General features: G+C 43.8%; 1 protein-coding gene and 1 long non-coding RNA gene across 6 annotated transcripts in view; one reads left to right on the top strand and one right to left on the bottom strand.

Moving 5' to 3' along the window:
- The window catches only part of LOC308576619 (PH and SEC7 domain-containing protein 3-like), a 152,497-nt gene that overhangs the window by 99,363 nt on the left and 29,337 nt on the right, over positions 1-23,797 (bottom strand). For 3 of the 5 annotated variants that reach the window (XM_081176228.1, XM_081176229.1, XM_081176230.1), the window contains one exon: positions 17,065-17,430. In XM_081176228.1, coding sequence (XP_081032354.1) covers positions 17,065-17,430 — 366 coding nt within the window. Of the gene's footprint in view, positions 1-5,761; positions 5,984-9,801; positions 9,885-17,064; positions 17,431-23,797 lie in introns of those variants that run through there. The other 2 variants (XM_081176232.1, XM_081176233.1) reach the window with 2 other exon arrangements.
- On the top strand, positions 55-17,052 carry LOC308577097. Its single transcript, XR_014003436.1, has 3 exons — positions 55-1,277; positions 6,564-6,678; positions 14,718-17,052. It is a non-coding gene; the product is annotated as an uncharacterized lncRNA (long non-coding RNA).

Below are 23,797 nucleotides of genomic sequence, written 5' to 3'. Positions count from 1 at the left end.
AAATTACATCACAAGGAATTCTGTTCCATAGTGGGTGTGACATATTTGGACACGCTTGTGTAAGTGACATCTAAAGACCCAGACCAATGCATGGGGGGCAGCAACGCTCACCTGACCACTCAACAGCTGAGTCATTGGAATCATAGAATTGTAGATTTAGTTGAGACCCTGCTGATAACCTAGTCCTAACCCCTACATTGACACGGGTGGTGGTGGTCTAAACCACAGGGCCTAGGGCTTGCCGATCAGAAGGTCGGCGGTTTGAATCCCCGCGACGGGGTGAGCTCCCGTTGTTCAGTCCCAGCTCCTGCCAACCTAGCAGTTTGAAAGCACATCAAAGTGCAAGTAGATAAATAGGTACCACTCCGGCGGGAAGGTAAACGGCATTTCCATGTGCGGCTCTGGTTCTCCAGAAGTGGCTTAGTCATGTGGGCCACATGACCCAAAGCTGTCTGCGAACAAACGCCGGCTCCTTCGGTGTATAGAGCAAGATGAGCACGCAACCCCACAGTCGTCCGTGACTGGACCTAACAATCAGGGGTACCTTTACCTTTTAACCCCTACATCACAGGAATCTCAACTAGATCATGCATGACAGGTGACCATTCAATCTCTGCCAAAAAAACCCTCCAAGGAAGTAGAGTCCATCACCTCTCACGGGGGTCTGTTCCACTATCAAACAGAAAGTTTACTGCCAGAAAGTTCTTCTGGCTGCTTAGCTGGAATCTCCTTTCCCTTCCAGTCTTCTGCTGTTTGGTGATAACTTTTGTCTTCCAGCCTATATTTTCTGTGGTGAACTTACCATGAAATCACATTATTTTATTGGATGCAAGCCACGCCAAATATGCACACCTATTAGAAGGGTAGTCTATAAATTCTCAAATAAATATACATACATTGTGGAAATCATTTAAACTATTCCTTTTTGTTTTGAGAATACTCTCTATCATGGCACACTGGATCTGAACTTAACGAGGCCTGCATTCAAGTTTCTGGGCAAAGTACACTTTATTTTCTCTACCTACATCACAAGGTTGTTGTATGTATAAATAAGGGGCACACACTACCCTGAGCTCCTTGGGCAAAATGTGGAATGCAAGTATGATAAAATAAGGGAAGGGGGAAAGCCCACAGTGAGGAAACTGGAACGCCTCGCATAAATTTGTATTTCTGAATATAAGAAATCGCTTGCTGGCTCAAACCAAAGTCCATCTAACCCAGCTTTCCATTTCTAACAGGAGTCCGACAGATGCTTCTGGGAAGCTCAGAAGCAGGATGTGAGTTCTAGGGAGTCTGGTTACTTACCAGGCACCTTTGTGTTTATATCTATAATCCAGGAAAAAATGTTTGAAATTCCTAGGACGTAGCAATGCATAGAACTTGTCCAAAGAAAACCCACACCGACACATTCCTAGGGGCCAGCATGAAATATCTAGGTGCCTTGTAGCACCAAATGCAAAAGAATAATAACAAAAAAAGTCTGCTACCTGTTCATATGGGCTGACAGGCTCAACGCTTGTGAAGCGGCCTGAAAAACATGCCTTTGTTGCCGCCACGGCCACAACAGCACTGTGTGGCCATCGCTCAGTGTTGCTGCCAGGAGCCAGGCGCTTGGATTATGGCCAGCAATAACAGAATACACATTTGCATTGTCCCAGGAATCAGCCCACACAGAATAAATAAATGAGTGGATTTGCATTTCAGCTAACTGAGATGCTATTTGCGATGCTGCAAAAAGGCCCATGAAGATATGATGATTTCAGATTCGCTTCTTCATTGCTGGAGTACCTGAGAATTGAAGTGGGTATAGAAAAGCTAATTTGTCTTACTCTTCAGCCCAGTGGAAGAATGAAGGGCGGTTTCAAATTCAGAATTGCTTCTCTCCACTTCTGAGTGGAGTGGAGTGGAGTGGAGTGGAGTGGAGTGGAGTAGAGAAGAAATGGAGTGGGGGTTGGACTATATGACCCCTGGGACCCCTTCCAACCCTACAATTCTATGATTCTTCTACGCCTCTGTACTCAACCAGAAAGATACAGAAGCAACAGACTAGCAAAGGAGTTTTTTGCCCATTTGGCAGAGTGAATAGAAACCAATATGGAAGACTAGCCCATATGGAACTCTTTGATAAATGGATGCTAACATGTCCAGCAGTGCTGAATGTGTATATTTACTTCCTAGCATAGATGTGTATACACACGTGTCCTTGATAACCCCCTCCCTCGCTTTGGCCTGCTCTGGGGACACATCATCTTTTGAAATAAATGTTATAAAACTAGGTGGAAAGGCTGGATAAAAAGTGTTAAAGGCATCTTTAACAAAATTAAATTACAGTAAAAAAAATACTGAACAAAAACTAAAAACAACTGCTGATCCCCTCAAAGTTTTAGACGTCTAGATTTTTTATCAGTGGCCAGGTCAAAGCTTGCAACCATCTGATTAGCTCTGCATCTTTGCCTTCCAAAAAGTGTGCACCCTCACAATCAGTCAAGGCACAGTGTTATGAAGGACAGTTCTCTTTTTGTTTATTTTTTATTGTTTCATTTTATGGGATTGGTCTGATAAACATCTAAATGCCTCTGATCAGTGTGACTATTCTCAGAACAGGTCTCATGGCAAAAATAAAGTTCTGCTTTCAAAACGGTGAACTTGAAAGTTGTTTCATATAAAAGATTAAAAGAACACACCCTGCAATTTATCTTTAGTTGCAAATATCCTACCAACAGTTGCAGCACTCAGATAGAACGCGATATGCGTAAGAATGTCGCATGTGACAATCAACATGACAGACTGAAGAGGCGTCTGCATAGGATGGAAATGCATCAGATGCTAAGGAACGACTTCCTTGTTAATTAACTTTTTCTCTTGAAAAAAGAATCAAGACGGTAAACAAATCCCCACTCCCAGTATTTGATAAATTGCATTACCCTGCGTTAACCTGGCTTACACACCATTCGATGCTGCACTTTGAAGTCCTACACGAAAATGGCCTTCAAAAGGTATGCTTTGAAGAAGCTCACGCTTCTGTGACAGGAGTGACCCAGCTGCTCCCACACACAACTCCAGAATAATGCTGCAAAGTCGCTCTGCGCCTATCAGCCTATGAACAGAACTTCTGTGCCATTAATTCACTCACTCACACAGTGGAAATCTGCCAAAAAGACAATGACAAGGAGGGGAGGGCGAGAGGAGAGAGAGAAAGAACAGCCCCAACCTGCTGAACTCACCACACTGCAAAGGAACAGTTATAGGTTTCCTTTAAAATAACTTACGCATTCTGGTTTACAAAGCTTTCTAATCCACAGCTGAAAAGCCTCAAGTCTAACAGGAAGAAAGCTGAGTTGCTATGGTGAAGTGTCTGTGTCTCAGGCTAAGCAAACCTACCTCAAAGGGTTGTTTGTAAGGCTCAAACGTCGCCTACTGTATCCTGCTGCAGGAAAAAGCAGGCCAAATCTGAGGTGGACCAACGGACCGACCCTTAACTCCTTACTGCTGTGTTTCCAGCATACTGGTAGCTGGGGTGCGTTTGTTTGTTTAATTTAGAATTGTTGGTACACTACACCATAGGGCAGCAAACTAAGGCCCGCAGGCTGGATCAGGCCCAATTGCCTTCTAAATCCGGCCCGCGGACGGTCCGGGAATCGCTGTGTGGATCGCCAGCATGCGTATTCTTTCCCTCTCCCTCACACAGCGGCAGCACCTCCTCCCTCCCTCCTCCTGGTTTCTCCCTGCCCTGTCTAGAGGAGGAAGGGGGCTGGGCTTTGTTGCTGCCAGCCCCTCTCCAGAGCCCTTTCACACACAGCTCATCATCCCTCTGCTGCCGTTCTTCTCCCCCCCCCTTCCAAAATATAGTCTGACCCCCCGCAAGGTCTGAGGGACCGTGAACCGACCCCCTGCTGAAAACTTTTGAGGACCCCTCCACTACACTCTTATAGGCAACGAGTTTGCTTTTAGGGTGCATGTTTAAATAATGTTGCCAATATAAATTCTTACCTGTATTGCAATATTTTAAATGGTAACTTAGGTAACTCGGGCACTGAACCTGATGAGACACAGAGAATTACCTGCACTGAGAAGAGACAATTGGGATAAGCGGCGCCTCTTGGGATCCCTTCATTATTTAACACGAACTAGGCCCCAAATATAAGACCTTCACGCTCCCTCCCTTATAGTCGCTTTTAACTGTTTGTCTCTGTTTCTATCTTTTTAAATATGTACAATATAATCACCTTTTAATTACTAGTTTTTATTCCTTACCTGTTTTAAGCCTTATGTGTTCAGTTTATCCGTATGTTTTATCTTATGCTGGTCTGTGGCCGAAATAAAATTTGATACTAACATACTTATTTCCCACAGCACTTAACTGACTCGGTCAAGTTATAGTAACGTGTGCTGGCACACATCTGAGGTCTGTCTGCTTTGCTGTAGCCCAAGAGAATCATGGACTCACTACGCCAACAAGAGAATCATGGACTCACTACGCCCTTCCTCCGCTTTCTCTCTGACAAATACATATACTTAAACATTTTTAAGCACTGGTTTCAATTAGCAGCCAGCAAGTAAAACAGGAGAAAATCCCTAATGAATGTGCAGATTACTTATTTCTGGCGGTTCCCTCACTGCAAGAAGTAAAGTTACAGGGAACCAGGCAGAGGGCCTTCTCGGTAGTGGCGCCCACCCTGTGTAACGCCCTCCCATCAGATGTCAAACAGATAAACAACTACAGTATATGACTTTTAGAAGACATCTGAAGGCAGCCCTGTACAGGGAAGTTTTTAATGTTTGAGGTTTTATCGTGTTTTTAATATTTTGTTGGGACTTGCCCAGAGTGGCAGGTACTCTGTCTCATCCAGGTACATCTATTAAGTGTCCAGCCACACACTCAAGCACCTTAGTGGGTGTCTAGATTAGTGGACGCAAAGCCTAACTTTATAGGATAACTGTGATAAGAGGATCAAGGCTATCCCATGCATGAAAGCAGGATTAAACCAATAAACACAACCCTTGCCACAATGGGCAGTTTGTTTGATATTTTACTGATAATGACAGTTTGCTGCTCCTTAAAATCTAATTTTTGAAAGGTTTGATAGAATCATGTGTAAAACAAATTCTTGTTTAAATGAACAGCCTCTATACCATTTGCACCACACTTCCCAAAGTGGAATTGTGTCTATATGTGCAAGAACTTCATCATGTATACATTATGCATCTCTCTCAATTATAAGAAAAACAAGGTAATTGTAAGAAGAAGAATTTAAAGTTTGATTTAATTTACAATTGGCAGGGCAATATAAGGCTGTATAGCATGATGGGGTCAAGCTTATTGAAATCTATCAGCAGGCTATCGGAGTTCAGCTAAAAGGTGAATTCATGGCATCTTAGGCCCAGGTAAATAGCAGAAAGTAATTATGGGCCTTGGTAGCTTCACTAATCCCTAATGATTCATCTTAATTAACTGTATATAAACACAAGGATTTATATTCAACCTCAAAGTGGTTAAGTCACACTATCTCCAATGGTGCTTACTCCCTAGCAAGCAGATTTAGAAATGAAACCTTAATTGGTGCAAGGAGAATAACATTTTAATTATCTCACAATGCATTGTTAATGCATTGCTAGATATAGACACCGTTCTTGACTTTATAGTCACAAACTTGATTTTCAAAAGCAGCATGTCTTAGGCTGATTCTCAGAGTGAAATTGCATATTTTTTTCCTGCTAAATTACAGTTAACTGAAAAAGAAGTAGGGAAATATCTAATTACCTGGCTTGGAAAATGGTCAGCAGGTAACTATGCCCTTGACAAACGTGTTATCAGTGCATTCTATCTGCTCAGCAATTCTTTTCTCTCCACCGATACCTTCTCATGCTTCAGAAAGAGGAATAAACACACATCATACACAAGTTTCTGCTTTTATGCATCCCTTGGGGAGCAGGAATCAAAACTTAAAACAAATTTAAGGACTTCCTTCCCCTTCTTCCTAGTTCCCTAACATAACATCCCTCCAACAGGCCTGCTTCAAAGAAGCACAATATACAATGAAGTCACCCCTAACCCCCCCCCCTTAACATTCCCTTTAACCATTTGGAGACCAGAACAAAGAGCAGCTCAAGCTATTTCTACAATTGCTTCTGGATTAAATTCTGTCCTCTAGAGGAGAGAAACAGCTGCTCCAAAAATACAGCATTTACAATTCCTTTTCAAATAGGTGGTGGTGTTTTTTCCCGAAGGGGGGAGGGAGGGGGGCGTAATGGAATACAAACGTCTCATGCTTGCCGGCTGCATAACTCTTTTTTTAAAAAAAACAAAAACACTAGCAGCTCCAGCAAACTAACCTTTCCCCTTTGCAAATCAGCTTCTTTATCAGCTATGCCGCCAAACAGCTTGAATACTGGTTCCTAGTGGTCACGCTAAGTTTGGAGGGGTGAGGAGAAAGGAGAACCCTGAATTTCAGTGCAAGTGATTGCAGCTATCACTCTAGGTAGACAGCTGAGAACAGCAGAGTTAACTAGCAAGAATGCAAAGGGTGGTGGCATTTCTTTTTCTCTTTTTTTTTTACTGACAGACCTAACTAATGGATCAGAGAAGCCACGCTGTTAAATTCTGAGCCTGCATGCACCGGTCTGACTAGCGTCTCACTAAAAGACAGATGAAAAGAGCTATGCTGCAGAGATTGAAAGGTACTGGGATTCTACAAAGCTGGAGCAGTTTTTCCACCTAGGAATTTCCCTCCCTTGTTATATATACTAATATTTCTATTTTTGTCACTTAAAAGCCTGAGCTATTTTCTGTTCTCACCTGCTCTCAAACAACTCTATCAATTCTCACTTCCTGCCTCTTCACCCCAAATCTCCCTTCCTCAAATGGTACTACCGCTCACTGAAAGCCCATCTTAAATCCTGCCTCTTCTATATAGCCCCCAATTCTATATAGCGCCCCATCTTTCCTTCGAGAAGCTCAAGGTAGCAGGCACTGTGCTCTTACTCCCACCATCCGCACAACAACCCTGTGAGGTAGACTGATTAGGCATGTGTGGCAGTCCCAAGGTCCCCCTCAGCTTAAGCTACCTCACAGGGTTGCTGTGAAGATAGAATATACAGTATTAACTCTAGGGATCCTTCGCACTAAGCTTTGAAGCCTATGGAGAGTTGAGGTTTGAGCAAGGAAGTTTAGAGGGCGTTTGCAAGCTTTTCCAGTGGTGTTACCAATATACAGTGGTACCTGAGGTTACATACGCTTCAGGCTACATACGCTTCAGGTTACAGACTCCGCTAACCCAGAAATAGTGCTTCAGGTTAAGAACTTTGCTTCAGGATGAGAACAGAAATTGTGCTCCGGCGTCACAGCGGTAGCAGGAGGCCCCAGTAGCTAAAGTGGTGCTTCAGGTTAAGAACAGTTTCAGGTTAAGAACGGACCTCCAAACGAATTAAGTACTTAACCCGAGGTACCACTGTACACAATTTCACTTAAGTGCGCAGTGCCTTGGAACATAAACCCCACATAAATGTTGCCTGTATCCAAAAACTAAGTCTAACGGATGGTACATGTTATCCTTCTCTCTTCCATCCCTCTTTCCTCTATGTTTCTTCCACATAAAACATTAGAATGTCACATTTCTAATTAGAAAGGAACAGAAGGAAACTTGAGGCAGTCCATTTTAAAAAAAATATTATTTTGTGTTTCTCTTGTGTTGTAAAATATGATGCATGTAACCAGTACTTTATAAACAAATATATGAAACATATGCATAAATCCCTCCCCCTCCCCCTTCAAAGTTGAATTGGGTACAAGGCAGGAAGAGATTCAGCAGTAGTCTTCAACCATTTCAGACCTGGGGCTCACATTTAACTCAAATGTGCATTTGGGTACCCATATTTTAATAGTTCACCAAATATACGTGGGGTGGTAGTGCCGCTGCTGTGTTGTAAACCACCTTAGTCAAGTTGTGACCCTGTAGTGAGTCTTGACCCACGAACTGAAGACCAGTGAAGCAGGTGCAGGCCATCATTCTAACTCTGAATAAGGCAAGTTCTTCTATCTGCCTTCCTGTCCTGCAGCACGTGCTGTACTCCCAACCTACATCAAAAGTTGTCACTTCGTTCAGTGTAATGGCCATTTTATTTAAGTGTGCGCGTGAAAAAGTTGCCTATTTCATCTGAGCTAGGACGCAAAACAATAACCAGCAAGAAATTGGGTCTCAGTTTGTCACCTCCTACACCACTTTCACATCCTGCTTGTGTACATACACATACACATCTCCATATCCTCTGCTCCTAGGTGCCTATAACGCCATGTAAGTACAGTGGTGCCTCGCAAGACGAAAAGAATCCGCTCTGTGATTCTCTTCGTCTAGCGGTTTTTTCGTCTTGCGAAGCAAGCCCATTGACGGATTAGCGGATTAGCGCTATTAGCGGCTTTTAGCGGCTTATCTGCTGATCGGGTCAGCTGATTAGCGGCTTAGAAAAAGGGGGGGGAGGAAAAAACCAGCAGGAACTCGCAAGACATTGTCGCCTTGCGAAGCAAGCCCATAGGAAATTCGTTTTGCGAAGCACCTCCAAAACGGAAAACTCTTTCGTCTAGCGAGTTTTCCCTCTTGCAAGGCATTCGTCTTGCGGGGCACCACTGTACATGTACGTACGTATACACACACACACAGTCCTACCTCCTAATACACATACATCCACTTCAGAGTTTGGATACCTCCAAGTACCAGCTGCTGGAGCCAAAGAACAGGAGAGGGGTTGTTGATTTCATGCCCTGCTTGTCAGTTTCCCAAAGTCAGATAGCCCTGCAGCTGTCACAGAGGCTGCTAGACTAGATGGATCCTGGTTTGATCCAGTGGGACTCTTATTGCATTCTTAATAGATAGGAAACATGTGCAGAACAATGGAATTGCCCTAAGGTAAAACAGTCTTGCTCTGAGGCTCAGAAGAGATACTGAATTAATTGCATATGTGTCGTTATTTTTATTTTTTTAATGTATCCTGCTTTAAACCATGTAGGTCTCAAAGCTGTTTTAAAAAAACAAGATATACAACTGTTGTACTAGCCACAGACAAGCTTCCTTCCAGTGAGGCTTGAACAGAAGACATTCCAAGTAGACTTTAATCCTATCTTAATTAAAGAGAAGAGGGTGCAAAATATCATGTGTCTGTACTGGTGGTAAGACAAGGCCCCAATTCACCCTTTTATACCCCTAAGTGGCCTCTAAACGCCACAGACATCATTCATTCCCCTGCCCCCTCCCTCTTTCATTTCTGGGATGGCAACCATAGGAGCAGATCTGGATCAATTTGCTGAGGGGTGTGTGTGTGTGTGTGTGTGTGTGTGTGTGTGTGTGTGTGTATCTATATCTTATCTGTGCAGCCTATAAAAAGCTGGCTCACACCCATTCAGTTGGCTAAACCTCCTGCAATAGCTGCCCTGTCTCTTCAAATGCTAGCTAGCGAACTCCAAGGCAAAACAAAAACAAAAACAAAAACACAAGAGTGGAAATATCCTTCCAGAAATAGCAGGTTCTCTCTTTTGTTGGATGCTGCAGCTTATTTGGAAGTGAGATCACATAGTAACTGAACTATGTTTAAGAGAGAGTTCCCCTTTTCAAAAACAACCTCGCCCTTTAGGGGAAACTCAGCCAAGATCCTACATAAAACATGCATGCTAACTGATTTCAGAGCAGCCAAGGCCTCTCTCTCTCCCAGCTATGCCTCTCCCACCTTGCGATCAAAAGAACACTGCTCCCCCCCCCCCCCAATGTCACAGCAAGTACACTGAAGCCATGCAGAGTTTGGGCGCAGACTTACTGAACGTAGCCAAGGTCAGCAGCTGATAGGCCAGGCGGAGAGAAACACCCAGACACAAAGGAGCCCATAGGGACTCCTTAGCCCACAAGCTACTGCTAATCAGTCTTTTTAATTTCAAAGCCATGTGACTCACTTTCACAGAGAGGCTTCGCCTCTCAAGCCCCCCTCTCCCTGAAACTCAGCCCCTAACAGCTGAACCGCATGGAGAAAAAGGTTGGTCCCTTTCTGCTCGTTCATTTAAAGGATTGGATAACATTACTGCCACACATCACCCCTCCTGTCGATCAGCTGATCTCTAACCAACATTTAGAGTCTGGCTCTGCTTTGCACCACAGCCGTCAGAGCTTCATAAACGACCACACACACACACACACTTAGGCAACTGGCCTCTGATCTAAAATCTACCTGGCATCTTTTTTTTTTATAAAAAAAAGGATACAAAGGGATTACATCTCCCTTCTGACAGATTCTTCAGTATTGAGACAGAAAATCCGTTTCCTGCTGAGCTCTGGTCTTCTTGCTCATATCTTGGCTTTCAAAGGACCAGCTGGTTTCTCCAATCTGGTCCTCTGAACATCCACTAGCTATCAGACATGCTTACCAACCTGTTTTGACGCTTCAAGTCCATGTTAAAGTTAAAAAAATATTTCTAAACGGATGGGAGTCAAACGTCACAATTTGCATTCCCTGGCATCTCCAGATAAGGCTGGGATAAACCCTTGCCTGAACTCCGCGGCCAGAAAGACAGACGATTCTTGTACAGTGGTACCTTGGGTGAAGAATTTAATTCGTTCCGGAGGTCTGTTCTTAACCTGAAACTGTTCTTAACCTGAAGCACCACTTTAGCTAATGGGCCTCCCGCCGCCGCCGCCCGATTTCTGTTCTCATCCTGAAGCAAAGTTCTTAACCTGAGGTACTATTTCTGGGTTAGCAGAGTCTGTAACCTGAAGCGTATGTAACCTGAAGCATATGTAACCCGAGGTACCACCGTATAAGGAAACTTCCTATGTTCCTTACCTAGAAGGACAGCAGAAATGGGTCAATGAAGAGGACACTATCAGTACTGAATTTACTAAATACGTAGTAGTTTCGTGGCCTGGTGCAGGCTTCGAGTTCTATGTCTGGCCCCTCTCCAGACCTATAAATACACACAAGATTTAAGATGTCTTCAAGGAGAAGACGTGCTATCTTCTGCGTTGCTTTTGTTGGAAGCAATGAAGCAACTCGGAAAAACAATTACCTGCTGGCCATTACTGGTCAGTCGGCAGCAGCTAGCCGAAGTCTGTTCCCACACAAGCAGTCTTCAGTCTCCACTAAGCCACCAAGCTCACTAGGCAGCCTTGGGCAAATCATTCTCAGCCTATTTTACCATCTAAGACTGTGGTAATGCTGGAGTGGGATAGCCCTATGTATGCTGCCCTAAGGTCCCTGGAAGAAAGGCAGAAAATAAATTTTATCAGCTAAGCCTAAGTAGGAAAACCTTTTTATGTAGACTAGGGTTGTCTTTTCTCAGGGTTCGAGTCTTATATGTGGGACCAAGGATGGGGAGAATCAAACCTTTTATCTCCCTCCATGAGCTCCCTGCTAATGGCAAGCTGAATACCAAAAATAGTGGCACAGAGGGGTTATACGTTACCAGGAGGAGAGGGGTCAAGCAGCCGCTGTGAGCCGATCTGTGCCATTTGTAGGAATAGGAGGGATATTGTGGAAGAGATTCCTTTGCAAATAGAACAGAATAAAGGTGGGAAAGCGAGACCACCTGGCCCAAGACCATAGGGGCCAGGTTGTGAGCAGAAGGAAGGGTGCAACAAGAAGACCCTGCCTTGATGTTTCCTGGGTTTTGCTCTGCAGCTGTTCCTACTATTCCCTAAAAGAATGGAAGGCGGGTAGAAACACACACGAGCTTGGAGGCCCAGTCACAGAGTGAAGCAACTGGAGCATATTTCTGAAGGACGCCATGATGCTATAACAGCTGTGCTCCATGCTTGGGCCTCTGAGCTCATGCATGCAACTGACTGACTGACTGACTGACTTGTTTTTTCCTCAGGAAACGCAATGGCCCCTGTGAGGAGATAGACAGGGAGGCAGACACACACACTCACGAGCTCTACCTGCTGTTTCCTGGGATTGGGCACCTGAGCTCATTCATGAGCCTGCCTGCGTCCCAAACCACTTATCTCGTTCTCCTTACAGTGGCTGCTGTCTTTCTTGAGGAGAATGAGAGAAACTAGGAAGCAGGTGGGTTGGAGTTTGCGGTAGTATAAGAACATTACTTCGCCACTTCGTACTGGTTCCAGATGCAGAAGCCCTGATAAGTAGTGGTCAACGGGAGTCAGCCATCAGCACCGTAACAGGACAGGCCACAAAGACATAAACCTTTATCGGATTACTGGCTTCCATGGAGAGCAGGGAGATATTGAGATATTGTGACTTAAGTTCAGAGAGGGCTCCCTTGGACTGAGGCCATTTTCTTCATTTGTTTTTGAGGACAACTCTCCTGGCTGAAGGGGGCTTGAAATCCTCTCACCTGTGTTTACCTGAGATAAATTCGCATATATCTGAGGACTTAAACGTGTGAGGAACGGTATATCGTTACACAAGAGTAGCAAGGCGCCAAAAAGAGAAGTGGTCTCTTTTCTCACACAGCCTGCCCCTACCATGACCCAAACAGAGAAGTCAAGATGGGACTAAGTGGATGTGGCGTGGTAGCTGAGGCAGGGAACAGGAACAGTCGCCAATGGCAACCCTCGAGTCCTGAGGGAGGAGGGAACGCTACTGTCCTAAGGGCAAAAAATTGCCAAGGATCCCTGACTCTGTGCAACCTAACCCTCACTGTCAGGGATCCTTCAGGGGAGCGCAATAAAATTTCATGTACGGGGCAAACTGTTTCTGCTGGAAGTCTTCATAGTAAAAAGCCCTCCCCTCAACGCCAACCTGCCCATGATACTGATGGGTATTTTGCATGCGAGTGTACATGAATGTTGGAAGTCTAGAGCCAAAGTATGCGCTGGCTACTTCAAGCCAGTCTGTGACATTCAGCCCCCGCCATCGCTCACTGCTTCCTAGTCCACAATGGGGCCCCTTAAGATGGCCAGGTCACAAACCCTTCTGTGGCAAAATTCCAATATTCGGGTCGATAAATTCTCCTCAAAGGAAACCTATCCCTACCCTCCAATCTCCAGTTCCTCCCCTTGCCCGTCCACTTCCTTCAAGAAAGCACAACTTCTCCTACCTCTAACCCCTTATGTGTAATGCTACCTCAGTCCCACTTACCCTTTGGTTCTGCTGTTGTTCACATCTCCACCCCAAAAAATAATTTCCTCAGATTTATGCCTTTTCAGGCCACAGCCTACTTTGTTCCACTTCCTTCTTCTACCCTGTCCCTCAACAGTCTCCCTAGCATTTCACATTCTCTTGCCCCACAGTATTTAGCCCCTCTTCATCTCAAGTGCCTCACAGATGTTGTTGCTCCTTTCACATTCAACCGTTCTGGAAGTATTATTATTATTATAACATATATTGTATTGGAGTTTTCTAACATGGCAAACAGCAAACCAAAAACACTTCATATAAAAGCTAGAAGGGCAAGTAGCGCAAGAACAGAAGCTCGAAAAGGAGATTAAGCACATCAATTCAATCGCAAGTAAGAAAACCAGACCTCTATTATTAGGGGACCACGTTCCACAGAGTTCTGGAGTTATTAAACCTTGCATTTCCCTTTTTTGTTTGATCATGCAGTATTTAATAAAGATATTGGGGTTGTTGTTTTTTTCAAAACATCCACACAAAGAGATTTGCATTTAAATACTAGCCCGGTAACCATAGGTGATCGGGAATTTCAAGTTGGTAAGTGAGGATCCCTCCTCTGTACCTAACATGGAAACCAAATGGGTTGCTACTAAAGGAAGAAATGTAGCTCTCCAACCCTCTTCTGTCAGCCCCCACCAGGCTAGCAAAACATTACGGAGGCTAATAACTTTTGTGGACTTATAAAACTTGTTTTAGCACTGTTGTGCTTCCCATGTTATCACACTGCATCAATTCTTTGTCTCCTCCTTCCTTGTCCTCAAACCTCATTCTCCACTGACCCCTTCATCTCTCAGTCCATTGCATACTCTGCACATTCCTTTCAAATTCTTGCTCTTAAGTCTCCCTTAGTTTCTCTCCTTGGACCTGTTCTCAGTCATAAGCCACCCCATGTGAGGTTTTGATCTCTGCGCATCCAGCAAACTTCCTGTTCCACTGCATAAACTGGATTGCAAACTGCTTTAAGTAACTGCACAGCGAGCTTAGCTATCACACCTACTCAGCCACAAGCACAGTGCGATATAAAAATAAGTAGGTAAAGTCAGTTCCTAGGTTCAGTCTCTTTGTCACACTCTAGTGTGAGCAAGAACAAAACGGAAGGTGGGTTTGCACAGGCCACCAAAAAAAAGCTCAGATTCCAGCAGGTCTCACTCAGTACTAAGAGCTGCAATCTGTTGTGTATTCTGCCTCTCTTCAACTGTGCCTCCCTTGTTGCAGCCCATTTCGTCTCCCATGCGAGTCAGTTGATTCCCAACCTGCCCTGAGTATATAAATGGGGGTTGCTATGTTGTTGTTGAGCGTATCATTTGGAGCCTGAGCTACCTTTGAACCAAGAAGCTGCAAAAGCATGCTGTTCTGAATACCATACTGAACTCCTCACAGCAGCTCAAAGGGGACACCTATTGGCTGCTCAGCGTTCTCCCAGGTTTCCTTTTCCTTTTTAAACAATTTTTTGCATCTACTGACAGCATGACTTATCCTAATGAATCAGCACAAGCTGCCACATCGAGCAATCGTTAAAACTCCATTGTCTTGAAGGCCGCTATTCTCCTCTGCCTGTTCTCTGAGCCCTAACATGTAATAATTCCTTTGCTCTCTCCATGTTACAGCAACCATGTGGGAGGCTGCTTGAAAAGCTTCTCAATTCAGAACTCGAATGCAGCTGCACTAAACACGCACGGTGAACGGACAGGGCGAAACGTCTAGCACACGTCACAAAGTTGCTTGTCAGTCAAGGCACTGCTATTTAAGGGTGATTTTATTTCAGCCTCTGCTTGCCAAAGGTCTTTTAACATATTCCTCAATTTCTCTTGTGGTCTCAAAGACTTCTTGAAAATGCATCATGGTCTGCAGATCATATTCCCCTGGCTTGTTATGAAGCTCAGGGATCCCGGGTTCAAATGGAAGGAAAGAGCAGGCAAGAACAGTTTATTGCTGAAGCCCATCCACATAGCACTGCCAAAACATGGCTTTATGTGGAAATTCAGCCAATACAGGAGACGCTGACTAATACATTTCTAAAAGGTACACATTACAAGTGCATCAAACTGCAAAATCCTAAGGAACAGAAGAGCGTTAAAGGCTTTAATATCTATTGAGTTTGGTTAGTAGGCATAGTATAAATAGCACAAATAAATTAAAAATATAAGTAAACAGAAACAAATGTCCAACTAGCAACTGACAACACAGCCAAGCTTAAAAGCACATTCAGTTGGGGGAAATGTGAGGTATATTTAGCTTATGTTCCAATTTCCAAGTAAATCTGGCTTGCTAACTTCCCCTGGGAAGATTAGTTCAGCCCTAGCTTTCATTCTGTTACAACATGCAGAACCGGGAAGCTGTACTGCCAGCACTCAAGATGTTTAAGCTAAAAGCTTTCATTCCCCCCCCCCCCGGTACTTTTTATTAGGAGATAGGACTGAGTGCCCCATGCCTTGAAGCTGTACATCAAAGCTCAGAGAAGCCCCACCTATCTGTTAACTTATTTTCTTCCACCACTCAGGCTTAATAAGAGAAAGTAAAATGAAATCCAAAAGCCTTTGTTGATAAGACAGCCCAACAGCAAATAGAAAATGCGGAGTTAAGCTTCTTATGACAGCTAGTTCAGCATTTGCTTACACTTCTAGCCTTGGTGGTTCCAAGGCAGATCTTCGAATTTCCTTAAATGAGCTGAAGGCTTATTCTCATAATGAATAAGATTAACAGACTGTCCATGGCAATGGCGACACATACCCACCCAGATACCTGAGCCAGCGTGCACGCCTTCCATTGTACCAATAATACACTGGAAGAGGCCTATAGCTGACATAATGGCTATAGATTGCCTATCAACTCATCTGCACTAACGGTTTGTTTATATTGCACCATCACTGTGCACTGAACTTTATAAGGTAACATAAGCAGGGCAGACAGACAAAAGAGGTCCCTGCCCAACGAAGCTTACAATCTAAATTCTAGCTGTCTGCAAGACAGAGAGGAAGAGAAGGCAAACAAGGGATAACTGAGCAAATGCTATTTACAGTTTTAAATTACAAGTTTCCTAGTGCTTGAAATGGCAAGCTTCACATTACTTTATATCTGGCCCTTTGACAGAATATGTGGCACAGCGTTCCAGTGTCTGTACTGCTGCACACCGCTGGGATAGGGAAGGTCATAAGTTTGGACATTTCCCAAGATCAAAATCTCTATGCTTATGGGAAACTGGCGAAGTCATGGAGAGATTAATCCACTTCTTTTTAAATTTTGCCACAGGTAGAAGGATTCACCGAAACTGGGACCTAGGCTTATCCCGTCTACTTCGTATACCAGGCAAAATAGGTTCTTGCTAATAGCACATATGGTATTATAAACAGAATTTGTTGTGTTTTAAGTTCCAAGCAGTTGACTGAACATACTGCATGCCCATCCAGGTATTAAAAAGAGCCAATGTCTCCAAGATTTGGTCCTACTGTTAGCTTAACCAAGAACATGGTGCTGATAAAGAGAGGCTCAAAAACAGGCTTCCTCAACCTCGGCCCCCCAGATGTTTTGAGACTACAATTCCCATCATCCCTGACCACTGGTCCTGCTAGCTAGGGATCATGGGAGTTGTAGGCCAAAAACATATGGAGGGCCAAGGTTGACGAAGCCTGCTCAAAAACCTTGTCCACAGAGAGTGCACGTAAACATGCCTCTATCATTGAGCGGCTAGCCTTGAGCGGCTAGCCTTCAGAAAGAACACCCATCAGCACTGTAGGGCTCTGTGCACAGAGCACACACAGCCCCTCAGAGGTCTCTGCAGCATAGAGACTCTTCTCCCACCAAGGTCCATTTTACTAGCAACTAATTAAACACACACACACACTTTTTTGTGATGTGCCACTCAGTTAACACTTTCTTCTACCCGTGAGGATTAAAAAGCTCATTATCAGTGCAAAAGCAACAGCAAATGTAATACGGAAGCCATTTCTTAGTTACCTTTCTAAATGACAAGCTTCTGTGATGTCCGTCTCCTTCACATCTCCTAGTCCATTGGCAATCCCGTCGCTGTGGCCTTTTCTTATTGCCCCATCAGGAGTCCTTTCTAAAAATTGAGCGTCTTCTTTGATACGCTGCTGAATCATGGGAGTGAGCGGCATTTCGAAGCTGAAGTAGCTATCCGGCTCAGAATATAAAGTTTCCAGAGACTCCGCACTATAATATAAAGAGGCATTGTCCAGAATGCTTTCAAACTGGGAGCTGTACACATCTGTTGAGACTTCGGAGTGCGGTTGCCCAAGGACATCTTCCACTCTTCCACTGATGGCTTCGTCGTCGTCGTCCTCTTCCTCCTCCTCCATGAGCCTAGGATTCAAAACCAAAGACAGCCTCTTCAGTTTCTGCTTTAAGGTTTTCATGTGGGCACACTCAGATCTTCTGCGGATGCTTCATGCGCACACATACACACATAACTAGCCTTTCCTTTTGATGACCAGGTACCAATGTTTACACGTCTGGTTTCAATTGTGTTAATGGAGAACAGAAACCCTTGTCTTTCCCTCTGGCTCCCTCCACCCCCCACCCGGTCCCTGTACTCGAGTAGAAACAAAAGTGGCTTGCACATTATGATGTGTACTAAGAAAGAACATCAGCTCATTGTGTTCGTAGAAAAGACACACTTTGTGTCCCTACTCCAGATTAGCTTTTGGAGATTCTGAAGCTTTTGGGTCTGTTCTCCAAACATCGCAGCCAAGTCACAGAACAAAAGGACAGACAATGGCTATTCAGAGAGTTGAAAGTGGCCTAACACAGGCTTCCTTTCCCTAGACACTTCTCCCCATGCGTGTAATAACTTCCATGGGGAGATAAGTGTGATCCCCTGCTTATTTGTTTTTAGAAGAATCCTAAAACTTTCTAAAACAAAAAAAGGACTACATTGTAATAAATGGTTTTATTGTCTGCTGTTATTTTAATGTGACGCGGGTGGCGCTGTGGGTTAAACCACAGAGCCTAGGACTTGCCGATCAGAAGGTCAGTGGTTCGAATCCCCGCGACAGGGTGAGCTCTCGTTGTTCGGTCCCTGCTCCTGCCAACCTAGCAGTTCAAAAGCACGTCAAAGTGCAAGTAGATAAATAGGTACCGCTCCAGCGGGAAAGTAAACGGTGTTTCCGTGCGCTGCTCTGGTTTGCCAGAAGCGGCTTAGTCCTGCTGGCCACATGACCCGGAAGCTGTACACCTGTTCCCTCGGCCAATAAAGCGAGATGAGCGCCGCAACCCCAGAGTCGGCCACGACTGGACCTAACGGTCAGGGGTACCTTTACCTTACTATTATTTTAATACTGCTCACAGCTGTTTGTTATTTTATAATATTAATATGTTGTAATATTATCGTGTTGCAGGATTCTTTTTAACAATAAAAAATCTATAAAATAAAATAATTAACCCGCAGGCTCGGCTTTGCTCAGTTAGTAGAGCATCAGACTCTTAATCTCAGGGACATTGGTTCGAGCAAAAGATTCCTGCATTACAAGGGGATGGACTACGGTAAATGACCCTCACGGTCCCTTCCAGTTCTATGATTCTGTGATTTTGAAGCTCTATATAACCTATGGATGGAGACAAGAGTGGGATGGGTGCGCATACCACAAGCAATGATGCCTCTAGCATGCAGGGTTTGTGCAAAGTGCTAAAGTGGTTTGTTTGCATGTAAGTTCAAAAGTTCTACCGTACTGGCCTGAATATAAGCCTCACTTTCCCCCCAAATTCCGACCGTGAAAAGTTAAAGTGTGGCTGATATTTGCGACCTTACGGTATGCAGCCAGGAGTGCGCAGCAAACAGCGCCAGGAATGGAGTGGCTTATATTCGGGTATGTTTTCTTTTTTTCTGCCCTCCTCCCCCCAATTTTAAAGGTACGGCTTATATCTGGGTGCAGCTTATATTCGGGCCAATACGGTATTTAGGAAGAGAAAAGGGAAGCAAAGGACTATTGTGTTTGCTGATATCTCCATCTGCTATATATTTTGGAAATTTGTTTTGTTTGTTCACCATGCATTTGGACGCTTTTTAAGATACTGGAACTAAATTTTACAAGTTGGTTCCTGAGATCAAGAAGCAGATTTCTAGCTAAGTCTGGATACAACTGAATGCCATTTTGAATCAAATGGCTTTGTGAACCCTTCTAAAACTGCATTGATTTTAACCACCAATTTGAAAACTGCACTGTATTCCTCAGCAATGCTGGGTATAACAAGGCTATCAAAATAACTGTCACATTCAAAGTCACTCTGAAAGCGGCAAAGATTATAACTGACGGTCTACATAACGCCAGACCAGCTTCCTTCTAACCCAGTCCTCGTATTGTTCCATTAAGATGAGAGAGAAGAGGAATCCTGTTTGATGAAAACCATAAATATCTGTTAGTAACCCAAGCAATTTGGTCAAATGATTATGGCTCGGGATGGGGTGGGGTAGCAGAATAGTAAGAATATTTAGATAATCCTTCAAAATCTGCTTTTGGCACTGGATTTTGCTTTAGAAACCCATAATCTACTAGCTTTCAGAGCCTTAATATCTCTGACTAAAACAGCACTAGTCCCCAACACAGAAGCATAGAACTCCTGGTCTTATAGAGACGAACTGCACATGACATTAGGCACATAATTCCATTTGCTTGGGATGTATATATGGAAGGGGGGCTGTTTCACATTGAAACCTTAGCATGGGAAGTAGCGGGGCTTTGACCGTTTGCATCCCGCCTGATCGGAACTGGTCTCATGCACCTGTCATTTATATTGTCAAAAAAGGTCCCATTGGTTTCACTAATGAATGCCACATGTAGTTTGACCTGTAAGAATGGTAAAAACAGCAGGAGCAGGACAGGGGGAAATGTTTATTTTTTCCTCCCCTCTGCTATGAACAGTCCCCCACTCTTCCTTCACAACGTTTACTAATGGTTAAGGATTGGATGGTTTAAGTACGGTTAAAGGTAGATAATGCAAACCAGTCTTCTTTTTTTAGCTCTGCTGCAAATCCTGGTTAAGAGGGGACCTAATCCTGGTTAAGATGGAGGCCAGTGTAACATTTTAACACACTTCAGCCCAGCAGGAGAAGAGAAGGGGGGATTCATTGTCTTCATGTAACTGAGTCAGGATCATTCTGTCTGCACCAGCCTAGGGGTCAGCAAACCTTTTCAGCAGGGGGCCGGTCCATTGTCCCTCAGACCTTGTGGGGGGGGGGCTGGACTATATTTTGGAAAAAAAATTATAATGAACAAATTCCTATGCCCCACAAATAACCCAGAGGTGCATTTTAAATAAAAGCACATATTCTACTCATGTAAAAACACCAGGCAGGCCCCACAAATAACCCAGAGATGCATTTTAAATAAAAGGGCACATTCTACTCATGTAAAAACACGCTGATTCCCGGACCATCCGCAGGCCAGATTTAGAAGGCGACTGGGCCGAATCCGGTCCCGGGGCCTTAGTTTGCCTACCCATGCAACAAGGCGCTCTAGTGACTCTGTATAAATTCTGTCCTTTCACGAGTAAGTCTACTGGAATAAATTTAATTTTAATAACTACTCTGGCCCACCTTGTCAGATAAAGGACTGCACTCCATTGAGAGGCATGGAGCCAACCAAATAATATTTGATATAGCTAATAAACAGTAGCGACTCCTGAATTGAATTTTAAAAATTTAAAACTCAAAACCTGGTCATAAATATAAGCACCAATTCTGAGAATTGGCCGTTTTTTACTGCTACTTGTAGCACAATACTACTCTTAATGTCATATTTTATAAATTGCTTCCTGGTCACTGACCGTATTAAAGATATTTGATTTGATTTGATTTGATATAGCAGCTGCCGTTTGATCCAGGAGGTTAGTTGTTCAAACAGTTTAAGCTAAACTTCGTTATAACAATGGGATATCAGCTCCGCCCAAGGAACGATGGATAACAGCAACAAGCCGGGGGGGGGACGACGAGGGGAGAAAGATATAATGTCTTACAAGGACAGGAAGAAACACCATGGACAGAATAATTGCTACCCACAGGAAAGAACAATGATATAGTTTTGAGCCCCTCACTTGAAGTTTTATAAATCATTTAATGCGTCAACACATATAGAAGTTATTAACATTGCAGCTGTTGTATAAGGGATTATTATTATGCCCAGAATGTAATTGAAACTAGTAAGATTTTGGAACGCAGAAATAAAGAAAACTAGAAAGCCATGAAATCTAGCCACTTTAATTAAATTTTATAATTTGGTGTTTGAATGATTGGTATTAATAATTGAATTATAAATTGGCATTGTTATAAAGAGGCTATTATTGGAATGTAATTGAAAACTAATTAAAAAAATTCTGCAAAAAATAATAAAAAAATAAAATAAACTTGATTATATTCTGCTTCTAACGGTTGGCAACACATATTACTCATTCCTCCATCATGTTTATACAGTTAATTTGCTTGCTTACCATATAGATGAAGACAGAATGCAAGCTACAACTAAAGAAGTTGCCTACTGCTGCTGCATAGTTTACAGTGTTAAAGGAAACTGAAACCAAGCTGCAGCAGCAAACTGGTTTTGCCTCTGGACTAGGAGCGGCTAAAGCGAGCTGTTCTAAAAAAGCAAAATAGGTTCATAGAAGGAGAACCCCCTAATGTGCCTGTGAAATAAAGGTACAACAGAGATTTGCCCTTCTCCCCTCAAATTCCAAACCATAGCAAGGCTGGAACAGAGGAAGTCCAGGAATATAGTGGTGATGGGAGCAACAACAACAGGATCTGGGAGGTGCCAGCGTTGCAGGGGGTTGCCTCGTTCAGTGCTCATCAAGCCTGCATGTCCAGTTGTTGTCAGACCACAACTCCCGCTACCTTAGCCAATCACCAATCTGAAGCTGAGCAGTCGCCTCGTGAAGGGCGTTCTCAATAGTGGCAGCCCAAATCTCGAACGCTGCCCCTCTCTGGCGTGAGCAGCACCAAAACAGATGGAGCTGTGATGCTCTGCAGCCAAACATCTTGACTCCAGTGGTGCCTCTCATTTGGCAAGTGCAGTTGTGTTGTGAATGTAAAACCAGACAATAGACTAAGCTGCATTTAAATGAAATATTGTTTCATGGTATCATTTGTAATGTTGTTTGCCTCTCTGGGGTTAATGAAGGGTGAGGTATGAACGATTTAAATAAGGTAATAGCGCTCAGTTCCTATCCAAAGCTCTGTGCGTGGTAGGGGAGCGCCCACATGCACAATGGGACTCACTCAAACTCCTCTTGGCATATTTACACACCAGGTGGCAAGCAAACAGAGACAATCAATGCTGTCAAGATGCCAGCCAAGTGGTCTCTGCCAACTACAGATATGTCTCAGGACAAAGATGCTGAGAGGTGTCTCAGTTTCACCTATTTCCCTTCCAACACATTCAGCAGTGGCTATTCCAACGCTTCATCTACTCATGAAATGAGAGAGCCAATGTGGTGTAGTGGTTAAGAGTGGTAGTCTCGTAATCTGGTGAACCGGGTTCGATTCCCCGCTCCTCCACATGCAGCTGCTGGGTGACCTTGGGCTAGCCACATTTCTTTGAAGTCTCTCAGCCTCACTCACCTCACAGAGTGTTTGTTGTGGGGAAGGAAGGGAAAGGAGAATGTTAGCCACTTTGAGACTCCTTAGGGTAGTGATAAAGGGGGATATCAAATCCAAACTCCTCATAACCCAGTTTCTCCACCCCCCAGTCTGCACTTAGACCCTACTTCCCCTTCTGCTGGACGTAAAACCAAGGTGATGGGGAGGGGAGCATCTCCCCCCTCTTCACCCCCCACGTTCCTGCAAAACTCTCATTCTCATTCATAGCTTGCCTGCAGTCAGGAAGCCAGGCTGAACATTCTGACCAGCTTTGAAATAACCTGAATAATCAAAAGGGAGTGACGCCAGATGCATTCATTTAGCATTTCAAAAAGCAGCTTGTGACTGGCCTTGAACCAGAATTTGTTTGCTGCTTGCTGGTAGAGCTTTCCTGTTGCTATGATAGAAGCATCCAAAGAAATGAAAGGCGGTGGGGAGGGGGGTGCAGAATTTCACAGCCGAAGTGTTCAGAAAAAAATATCTGCAAGATCTGTTAACCATTATTTTTTTTAAATCATTCTAGTGCAGTTAATACATGACAGAGAGACATGCTGTTGTTTTGAGGCAGTTGTTTGTAAAAAGTTGGGTTAAATAATGAGCATTCAGGTATTGGAATAAGGGGAGAGTGTTTCGTGCTGTTCCCATTGCTAAACACACAGTTTGAAGATTAACTATGTGGTTGTAGTTGAAATAAATAATGGGCAAAAATATACATTTGTATGGCTGCAGGTCACCATAATGCTCAAGTCCCCTCCTAGCTAGTTACCATAGCTTCAGGAATGCTTCAGCCAAAGCAAGCCTCTTCTACAGAGAAACTTAGTTCAGGGTTCTTTGCCCACTGAAAGTTTCTTTGGCAAACACCTGAGACGTAGTTGTAGCACAAAGACAGTGAACCTCTCTCCCTCTAGAGACTCAGCAAGCTGCACCCGCTGAATGGTTTTAGGCAGCTTGATAAACAGTTCTTAATTCTCCTAAACCTACAGCCCTTAGCCACTGAAGAAACAAGAGATTTCCTGGTCACCCACAGTTGTTGTGTGCTTTGGTGTTATTTGTTTTAGTTATTTATTCAGCAGTATTGACTGCAAAACAAAACAAAAATTAAGC

This window comes from Podarcis bocagei, assembly GCF_964188305.1.
Source record: "Podarcis bocagei genome assembly, chromosome: 17".
NCBI classification, from domain to species: domain Eukaryota; kingdom Metazoa; phylum Chordata; class Lepidosauria; order Squamata; family Lacertidae; genus Podarcis; species Podarcis bocagei.
Note: the sequence above shows the minus strand (reverse complement) of the source record. Positions and strands in the feature narration are given on the sequence as shown.